The sequence below is a fragment of the Humulus lupulus genome, chromosome 3 (genome assembly GCF_963169125.1).
Source record: "Humulus lupulus chromosome 3, drHumLupu1.1, whole genome shotgun sequence".
Lineage (NCBI taxonomy): Eukaryota > Viridiplantae > Streptophyta > Magnoliopsida > Rosales > Cannabaceae > Humulus > Humulus lupulus.
In genome coordinates, this window is record NC_084795.1 from 259,818,656 (window position 1) to 259,829,109 (window position 10,454).

The window sequence follows — 10,454 nt, forward strand, 5'->3', positions numbered from 1 at the left end:
ATTTATTTTCTTTATTTTATTAATTATTTATTTTGTCATTTAACATATTTTGTTTATCTAAATATTAATGTAATAGTAAAGTAAGACATAAATATATATATTTTTATTTTGTCATTTAATTTTTTTGATAAGAAATTACTTATTTTAATTGGTCTAACCATTAATTAAATAATATATATTTATATATAATTTTTTATTAGCTTTAAATTTTTTTAAATTAAATAATTAAAATTTGATTAACTAAAATTTTTAAATTCATAGTTTTAATTTATAATTTTTAATATTTTATTATATTGAAATTGGTAGATCTTTTTTTAAAAATATTTAATTTTAAAATTAGAATGCACTATATTTTTATATAAAAAATATGTATCTCATTTGGTTTAATTTTTTTTAATATGTTATGTCTTCTTTTATAATCTACACTATTATTTATTTATTTAAAATTTATATAACTAGAAAAAAAAACATAATAAAAATAAATTAATAATTTTTTTAAATAAAACTAACGTCTTTTAATTTGTTTATATCTAATTTCAATAAAAATGATAGTTCGGGGTGGCGGATCACACTCCCCACTTATTTCTTTTGTATATATGTATTTTGAATTTTTTAATATAATTAATGATAAAGAAACACAAAATAACATGTATTTTATTTTTGCTGAGAACAAAAAAACATGTAATTAAATGTGTAATGTTTGTCTAAAAGTGCAACTAACTAGCTATTTCCTTCCAAAATAATAAAACCCCGTGCCTGCCTACCCATCACCAGAAGCTTCGAGCCTTTCATCACTCCACCGTCTCTGCGTTTCACAGGCTTCTTTGTCGGCCACCTGCGCCAGTCACGGTCGACCCCATCTGAGCCGACCACCCACGGCCGAGAAACAGGCCCCCATTTCTATTTGGTATTCTTTCACTCATCAAATATTATTATCATTCCTAATATTGATTTTGGAATGTTTATCAATATTTGGATTCAACACTTGTACTTAAATGTTCAATCTGACAGTGTAGTTTCGGTCACGAGTGTCTATTGGACCGTATATAATATATATGAGTTACGTAGTTAAGGTGTTTGATTAAATGTTTTAAAGAAAATAATGGTAGTATTATTATTGTTTTGGCCAGGGATTTAGATTGGACTGTATATGTTATATATACATTGATATTGGTTATGTAGTTAAAGGTGTTTGATGAGAAAAGAAAAATGATAGCATTTTATTAATTTATTATTGAAGGCAGTATCCCCGCCCCATTGACATCTCTAGTCTCCACTGTTGCTATTCATGCTTCGTCTTCCTCTTTAACACTTTTTCCTTTTTTTTTCTTTGAACAATTATTTTATATTTTTCCAATTTTCGTAACTTCTCGCAGTGACAGAGATGAAGGTGAAGGTAGTATGTCGAAAGCTATACGATTATGTTCGCTACGATCTTAAAGAGATTGCTTTTCCATCCTCGTTGCCGGACCCTCCTCATATAAAAAAGCGTAGAAAGCTCAGCTGGACTGAGCGTTACTTAGTATGTTATTGATTCTTTCTTTTCTAAAAGTTGATTATATTAGATTGTTATAATTGATTTGGAGTTGTGGGTACTAGTAGTTTACTATTACTTATCTTCAGTGAGGTTAGGTATTGGATGATAAGCTTAGCTTGAAATTTCTGCATTTTGCATTACAAGTTTCTTCAAGTTTAGGAGGTTTTGAGCTACCTTGTAGCTTTAGCTGAAATGGAATTTTTTTTGGTAAGTTTTTTTTTATTACTTGTATCCTTGGTAATGCCTGTGGAAAAGTGAGGAACTTATAGGGTATGTGAACTCTTACAAATGAAAAGAGTTGTAAAGGGAAAGGGTTTGGAGAGTAAGGAGAAGGAATAGTCCCTTCCTAATTATTCTAATTTCACCTAGTTAGCTGAAGGAATCCTCAAAACACGTGTCCGAAATGTGTAAATGAACTCATTATTAAATGAGAAAATGAAACACTTTTCTTATTCACATTCCCTTTGCAGTGCATTGCGCGTTGGTCAACATGACCATAGTGTTTTGACTCGAAATGGATAGGTTTATGGAAATTTTTATATATATGGGACTAAAATCCTGGTGCTTGTTGAACTGGTATTTTTGTCCTTTTCAATTAGATTGAATATTTTTGCGCTTGGTCTACTCTGTTTTTAGAACAATGATTTGATGGACTAAATCTTGTACTCATTAAATGATTTGTGAGAAGGGTTCTTGATTGTTTCTTTGGTTTCTTTAGGTGTTGAAAGAGGCTTCTAGGCTTTATGCTGCTAGCTGGGTGCGGGACGTAGGCCCTGAATTACGGCCAAATGATTATAAGAAGACTGAAGAAGATGAAGATAAGCCAAATGATGCTAATAGTTCGAAAAAGGAGAAAGAGCCCTCCACATTGGAAGATCTTGGTAAAGAAATATTTTTCTTTCTTTGCAATGTCATTTCATTTGATTTGAGACTAAATTCATTTTTTGAATGTATTTTGTTATATGTCTAGATTTTAAAGTATCTTTTTTGTATTTTACCATGTTTTGGTTTTTTCGGGGTGATGAATTCATAAAAGATTGTCTGGAACATATCAATTTCCCACTCATGTTGAATCATGGAGTATATATTCACTGAAACTTGTTCTATGGAAACTTGCTTCCTTCCACTTTCCCCTCCCGAAGTTATTTTTTACTTTCTGTGAAGCCTCATTGTTTAAATTAGCTGGGCTAATTTTTGTATATCGTCTGATGTTTTAATTTTGAACCAAATTAACAGCTGTGGCAGCTAGAGGAGGCATGGAGACATTGAAGCCTGTTTTGCAGCGAGTTTACATGACAAGGGCTTCTGCGTATAAAGATGCTTTAAAAAGTTTCATAGAAGGCTATCAAGAGGGTATTCACCAGATTATGGAAAAAAAGTTATCCCAATCCCAAAAGGAAAGCGATAAAAGCAATAATTCTACTTAAATTATTTGACAGTAGGGAATAAATGTTATTGCTATAAGCACAAGCACCAGCACAAACTTTTGACTTGAGTTTCTAAACAAATGCTCCGTTTGTAAGAATGACAGTTTCCTGTCAAATGTGAATATCTTAGACATAATATAATATATTTTGTTTTGGAGAATAATCATCTCTCTCATTGTGAACTTACTTCTTTAGTTTCTGCGTTTTAACAAGGTTTTAGAGTTTGTTGCTCTCTTATTTTGTTTACTAAGATCAGGAGATTTTAGTTGTTTGCTTCCTTCAGTTTAACTTGGGTGATTGGAAATAGTTTTTCATGACAATATTATGTTTTCTGTATGAAGTGCAATGCAAGAAATGCATTTTTTGCTGCAAGGTTGGTTCAGTTGTTGTACTTGTAATAAGCATTCTGTAAAATTACTATAGCATGTTAGTTGAGGAATGATATTTGCTAACACATTGCATATAGACAATATGTAAACATGAGCAATAGTTTTTATTCAAGTTTAAATCTTTCTGGAACATGTAATTTAGAGTTTATTATGTGACAAAATGCTTGCAGAAGCATTATTTCTCTTTCTCTGAGTCCCTGTGGTTCTAGCTGGCTGGAGTTTTGGTGAGAAAACTTTCTTTTATTTTAATTTGTTCTGAATTAGACCAGTCTGTATGATGAGATTGAAACAGACAAATGCCCTTTTGCTTTTCCAAAAGTTGCATGTGGATGCGGTCGACCACTTGTGGTGACGTAAAATGCTAGGGCGAAACTTCATTTTAAACTGAGCATGACTTGCATACGTGGAAGGTAAAAAAGGACTTGATAATTTTCCCTCTTGCTTTTTTTGGTTGATAAAGGTATTTTCTTTTGAATGCAGAAATTTACTTCTTAAGGAAATGCTTGCACTGTTGCCTGGGGGAAATGATCATCAGGTACCATCAAGCTTACTATTTTGGAAAATAATTATGTTTTTTTTTTGCTTTTGGCTATTATCAGGGCCTTCTTTTGTGATGGTTATTGGAACCGATGGTCGCAACAACGATCCGTATCTTTTCAAGCACAGGGTTCTGGCTTTATGTCCCCCAAGGAGACATTGTTAGATTCAGAATCCAAGATTATGACCACTAGTTCTATCACCTAATCTTTATAAATAAGTGATGGCCTTTGAGCTCAAGGAAACCAGACTGCCTTTCTGTCACATACATTCCTATTTCCGAATAATGGAGTGACCTTCGTTTCCAAAGAAGACGCAAGACTTTTTAGTGTAATTAACAGTTGAGTGGTTTCTTTACATGTTTCGATCTTAAGGCGCCAATATGAGTGTCTCTTGTTATTAGAGATCTCTAGTACCCGAGCTGTTAGGTACTTTTATTTCTTTTTATGTATTGAAATTTAATGACCCTTTTCTCGTTTTGTCCTTACCATAGATATCGTTATATCTTGGTTGTGCAATGCTGGTAATAATATCACTGTTTGTCTTTATATCCCTTAGATTTAAGTAAAAAAGGGTCCTACTTTTTAATTTTTTTTTTCATTACATCTTTTCCTATGGTTGGTACAAAATGAGGTTGACCCCGAGCTCTAAAGCAATAAAGGTTGCTGCCAACGGGAAAAGCTAAGTGGGATGAAGAAAATACCCACATGATGTTTATTATTGTACTGTAGTTAGTCATGCATGATTGAATTATTCTCCCAGGACATACCTAATATACAGGAAGAGTCCTTTCACTTGTTTGATTGGCCACCACCTTGAGGCCAATGATAGCAACATATATCTGGGACTAGGGACCCTCCCACTTGCAGTGCTGTTGAGCCACTGAACATTGGACGCCATATTCAGAAGAGGTCAAATGGGTATTTGCTCTTGTCTGAATCTTTTATGGGCCCTGATAATCACATGTCACAGTAGCCTGATCAATCATAAATAACTATTCTGTATTTCATTTTTCTCCCTTGATTTATCCGCCCATGTTTGCAACTTGTATAGAATTTGATACATGGAGAAGAGCTTGAAGCATTAGTAGTAGTATTAAATAGATTGATCTTGTCCTATTAGTGCTTGGGCACTTAGATATACCCTATTTCTCTCTCTCTAATCATCATATCTTTACCATTTTTTCTGATGGTTCCCATCTTGGCTGCAAGGCCTAATTTAATAATTATAGCAGTCATAAAGTAGGTTTGTATTGACATATTGTTCATTAGCTAGCTATCAACTTTTGTATGACTATGAGAATATTTCTTGTTCTCGTAGCTATGCTCTGTTATCTATTTTGTAAAGTTTCTAACCAGGGTGTTGAATAAAGCATACCTATGCAGTCTGCAGAAGAGACTGAAACATTCCCATGGTGGTGGGTTTTGCCGTATCTGACGTTGCTGCAAAATCCAAAACTTTTACACTTGAAAAAGAATTACTTTTCTTATGTGCTTGAGTGTATCTTGATTCTTGGTCAATTATTTTCAACCTTTTCTTTGGATTAGAAAGTCATAAACCAACAACTGATTGGTACAATGGATTGTATTTTTTTTCCTCTTATCGATAGTATGTTTGTAACGTAAGTAAAGTTAAACATAGTCAAGGCCTATAACGCATAATCCACTTTTCAGTTTTTTTGGCTTACTATAATAATCTAACAACTTGCGACCTAATCAGTTTATTTTTATCATTGCAGGGTCTCTTCAATGATTTGTCTCAATCTCAATCACACTCTTAGTCTATTTGGCATTATTATTAGTTTAATTATTCAAGCTCATTTTCATGTTTTCCTTGAAAATATAACTTTCCATTAAAATGAAAATCCTCTATTAGCCTTAATTAAAGTCTCACTTTCTTTACAGATTCATAATATGGCTTTCACTTGTGCTGTATTTCCACTCTGACCATGTTCTCTAAGTCATTGCCATGCTTCAAAATTTGTATAGACATCAAATATTAAATTTCTGGTTCAGAATATAGATAAGGTCGAACCTTATGACAACGAAGGCTTGTCTCATTCGATTAGCATTTCAAATACTCCATTCACAATATCCAATTAAATGCAAACATAAACCTCTATAGCTGGGAATACACTCTTTGTCCCTATTGACAATGAATCAAAACGAGTACACTGTTTTCTTTAAATTTCTTAGTACCTTTTTATATTATATTATTTTCCCTAGCTAAAAAAGATCTCCATTTTATAAATTTCATTGCTACACAAATAGTATAAATGCATAATTCCTTTTTAATCGATTCAATATCATATCATCTAATCAAAAACATTAAAATGACTAATGGATTTCAAGGAAAAAGTTAGAAAACAAGTAAATAAAAGAAACGAAAATTACAAAATTAAAGTTAAAAAAAAGGGACGGGGGGGGGGGGGGGGGGGGGGGGGGATGGGCTGAGTAGTACAAATCAAGAAGACCACAACCCTGTCATCCATCCATTCATTCAAATCACCCACCAACTCACCCCACCATTACCATACCATATCAGACCATACCTTTCTCTTCTTTTTCTTCCTTCCATTATTATGATGAGCTCCTATGAAAAATCTTCAGACAGAATCTCAGCAGTTACAAAATCCAGATTCCACATTCCTCTCTAATTTTTTTTTTCAATGAACCAAATTTCCCCTATTTTCTTTTGGATGACGTCAGCCTAGTTTTTCTTCTTTTTTTTTTCTTCTGTGGGGACCCACTTCTCTTCTCTTCTCCCCCTGTTTATCTGGCTACAACCAGTAGTACTTTTCCCATCTCCACCACTCCACCCCAACTCTCTTGTCAGTCTTCCCTTGTGAACCTTTGGTTCCCCATCTCACCTGGCTATCATCAAACTTCATACCCTTAAAATCTGGGATTTTCTTTCCATATAAATAAATAAATATAAATATATAATTCTATTTCTTTAGATGTACAATTTATTTATTTTTTTGGGTGGGGGAATTCCAAGTGGGTTCAAAAGTATTAGTCAATCCAGGGACGTCACATCCACAGATCTTTATCCTCGACGATTTCTCATGGGTTTGACATCTCGGGAGAAAGTGAAATCCTGTTTCAATCATATACAGTATTAAGTCGTTTTAATTTTATTGTAAGAAAAAAAAAAGTTTGAAAACAATTATCAAAGAAAATATATAAAATGTCAGTTTCTAATGTTATACCACATGCGGCCTAACCATCCCACCGGCCAGTTGACCATCAATTTAATACAAAGACTACTACCCTTTTTGATAATAATCTACCTGTTAGAATAAAATATCATATTCCACACGACTTAATATTTCTATTAATATTTTATTAAAATCAATATTTTTCAAGTGGAAAGAAAAAAAGAGAGACCCACCAAATAGTTTTCTAACTATATGCTTTGTTGCGTTCTAACTTTTCTCTCATGTTGATATCAACTCTAACCAATCTGACCGTAATTGGGTCAAGTTTAGTTTTTGGTCCAGAGATGTCACTTTTTTGGGGCTAAATCAAGGCTGGAAAGATGTTAACTTTTCTAAAAAATTGTCCATAAATGTTGACTATACCCCTTACTATCATGTTGTTAAACTTGGACAAAAACCTTTTTCTATAAGCGTGACTAATTGTTTTCTTAGCTACATGGGGACCCCACTAATCCAATTTAGTCATTACATAATAAGTTTTTTATTTTATGATTTGAGTAATCCCAAAGACATTGAAAATGAACTACTTCAGGATTCAATCATTTTCGTGACCTCATTTTAAATATATATTTACAATATAATGGACCTGAATTCTACGAATCCATATTGTTGGGACGAAAGGAGACCATGTAATTTCCTAGAACTAGCTCAAAAATCTTCTTCCATCTCTATCTACATCTATATAACATATATTTATACATTATATACATGTATGAATAATACCAACTAGAACTTTGTTCCAACAATCAACATACATTATCCAAGTATGTTAAAGTATGCTTATTCCATGTGCTATATTTGCTCTTTTATTAAGAAAATAATTAAAGGCATTATTAAATCTAGATATATATAAAATAAAAAGAAAGATATAATAAGAGCTGGCTCACCATGTGATCTGAATAATGAGCAGGAGGGTAGAACTGGTGTTGAGCTGGAGGACCTTGGCTCGACAGAGAAGAGCCATCTGGGGTGGATGGCTCGAGCCCATTCTCATTAATTTCATCAGATTGCTGCTCATGACACTCCAAGTTCACACCAAATAGCCTTAGTATCTTCGAGTTCCCATTAACCGACGACGTCGTTTGGTTCGGAACACTACTGGATATTCCTGGTTGTAACAAAATGCAAACACGTGCACGTTAAATAAAAAAAGTACTCCTCAGTTTCAGTAATATTTTCCGAAGTAAAAGAAAATATTAACAAACACGAATGACATAAGAGCGCGTGCGTTTCACTCTCCAAACAATGGTGAACCTAGTTAAATCTATCAGAACACAACCCCCAAGATAACCTGAAACCACCATTTGTGTGGCACATTCTTCCCAACTCACAGGAGCGTGTTTGTCACGCACTTTAACGTGCGTAAACTCTATATTTTTTTTAGTTAAAAAATTAAAGAGGAAGAGATATTGGAGACACGGTTGAACAGTGAAAAAGGAAGAAAAAAAAAACCTGCATGAATAGAGTCAGGATGGTATGGCATAGCAGGATGGTGGTGATAATGAGGGTGCGTAGGATAAGGATGCGCAGAATAGAACATCCTAGTCCACCCAGTATTATTGATATTATTGTTATTAATACAACTGTCACCACCGCCGCCGCCACCACCACAATTGCTAGCGTGCGCCGCTGCCACCGCAGCGCTATCTTGGGCCGCCGCGCGACGCCTCCAGCCAATAAACAAACGGTCGTTATCCCTGCAGTGCCTCTCGAACAAAACGACGTCACCGGCGTCCAAACGCTTCTCCTTAACGTAACGGCTCCAGCCTTTAGTCAACACGTAGCTTTGACTACTATTCCAGTAAGAGTACCTGAAACGCCAGAACTTGCCCGACTCGTCCTCGAAACTCAGTAACAATCCCTTCTCACCTCCCCCGCTCGAGTCACCGCCTCCGAGTGGAAAGTATTTCTCGGCGTGTTGTTTGGGGATTACGAGTCGGTTGAGCTTGCCCACGTCGCTCGGAGTCAAAGGCTTCTCGAACATAGGTTCCTTCATTATTATTTCTTCGTCGTCGTTGTTGTTGTCGTTGTCGTCGTCTTGGTTAGGATGATGATATCGTTCGTCTGAAACGACGTCGTTGTGTTCGTCGTTTTCATCGTCGTATTGGTTAAGGTTGAAAGGGTTGGAAGCAGCGTTGTTTGTTCGGGACATGATATCGGAAAAAGGCGCTGTTTGGTAGTGGTAGAATTCTGGGATATTGTGTGGTGAGCTTGAGAGAGGTGAATTATCCATGATATTTGTCCTTGAAGAGTTAGAGAGGGAGAGAGAGATAGATTTTGATTTTGGTAAGTCTAATAGACGTGTTTCTGGAAGCTTTGAAGAGGAGAAGTGCCTTTATGGGTTTTTTTTTGGGTGGGGGAGTTACAAAGAGAGAGAGAAAAAGGGTTCAATTTATTTTAAATATTTATATCAGTGTGTAGAAAGAAATCTGGGGGAGGAGGGCTATTATATGTGGGGGCCGATATAAGAGGCGTGCTGATTATGGGGTTTGATGTAGAATGGAAACTGTAGTGAAACTATTTGATAGAGCTAAAACTAATATACATATATATAAGTATATATGACAACGAGAGAGAGAGAGAGAGAGAGAGAGAGAGAGAAAATGTCTGTGTACGTACAAGAGTACTATACTTTAAGGTTTTGAGTGATGAGGAAAAATTTAAATAAAATTAAAACAATATTAGCAATATACATGTATATTGTTACTTGTTTCTAATTTTTTTTCTTTCTTGAAATAGTGCATGAATTGATGAATTAACTGCTTCCGTATATAATATAAAAATTAAAAGAGAAAGAAGTGAGTATATTGATTTGGGCAGAAGTCACAGAACATGTATCTTCCTGATGATGATGAATGTTGCAAAAATATAAATATATATATATATAGAGAGAGAGAGTGAGTTAGCTACTTTAATAATAATTATCATATATGTTTATAGATTTATTAATTTTTGTAAAAGAAAAAACAACCCATGTTACTACATTGGCAAACAAATCAAACTGGAGTGGGGTATACGGTATTATATGACGTATGATGATGATACATTAAATTAATATGGCTGGAGCTAAATTCAATCAAACGGCCGGCTTTAGTATATATTTATATTTATATACACATCAATTGGTTTTGGCAGAGTTTTACTGATGATAGGCACATGGGATTTTTATCCTTAATTAAACAATTTATATATATACCATGTTTATAATTAGCCCATTGAGGGAAAAAAAAAAGAAGAGAGAGAGAGACTAACTAGCTAGCTATGACTACTGTCGTTTTCTTTGAACTCTTTCGTATTCAAAACATCAAGTGAAAACCTCCCCCTCATATGCCTCTGAAAAGGAA

At 34.2% G+C, this 10,454-nt stretch overlaps 2 protein-coding genes across 2 annotated transcripts; one reads left to right on the forward strand and one right to left on the reverse strand.

Annotated features, from left to right (window-relative positions):
- The first annotated feature begins 687 nt into the window (after nt 1-687).
- Nucleotides 688-3,128, forward strand: LOC133823839 (uncharacterized). Its single transcript, XM_062256685.1, has 4 exons — nt 688-907; nt 1,377-1,522; nt 2,256-2,418; nt 2,774-3,128. Exons 2-4 carry the CDS (start codon nt 1,385-1,387, stop codon nt 2,962-2,964), a joined length of 492 nt encoding a protein of 163 aa, XP_062112669.1. The 5' UTR covers nt 688-907; nt 1,377-1,384; the 3' UTR covers nt 2,965-3,128.
- A 3,729-nt stretch (nt 3,129-6,857) lies between these two features.
- Nucleotides 6,858-9,623, reverse strand: LOC133823837 (B3 domain-containing protein At2g36080-like). Its single transcript, XM_062256684.1, has 3 exons — nt 8,563-9,623; nt 7,998-8,218; nt 6,858-6,989 (listed from the first exon to the last, which is right to left on the reverse strand). The coding sequence occupies exons 1-3, from the start codon at nt 9,341-9,343 to the stop codon at nt 6,939-6,941; spliced, it is 1,053 nt and encodes a 350-aa protein (XP_062112668.1). The 5' UTR covers nt 9,344-9,623; the 3' UTR covers nt 6,858-6,938.
- Between the last annotated feature and the right edge of the window lie 831 nt (nt 9,624-10,454).

Bases quoted from the DNA above. Each gene is read 5' to 3' on its own strand.
- LOC133823839 (XM_062256685.1), top strand. From the start codon at position 1,385: ATGAAGGTGAAGGTAGTATGTCGAAAGCTATACGATTATGTTCGCTAC. The intron at 1,523-2,255 runs GTATGTTATTGA...TGGTTTCTTTAG, and splicing joins GCTGGACTGAGCGTTACTTA to GTGTTGAAAGAGGCTTCTAG. The intron at 2,419-2,773 runs GTAAAGAAATAT...CCAAATTAACAG, and splicing joins CTCCACATTGGAAGATCTTG to CTGTGGCAGCTAGAGGAGGC.
- LOC133823837 (XM_062256684.1), bottom strand. From the start codon at position 9,343: ATGGATAATTCACCTCTCTCAAGCTCACCACACAATATCCCAGAATTC. The intron at 8,219-8,562 runs GTTTTTTTTTTC...TGTTACAACCAG, and splicing joins TCCTGACTCTATTCATGCAG to GAATATCCAGTAGTGTTCCG. The intron at 6,990-7,997 runs GTGAGCCAGCTC...TGATTGAAACAG, and splicing joins CTCATTATTCAGATCACATG to GATTTCACTTTCTCCCGAGA.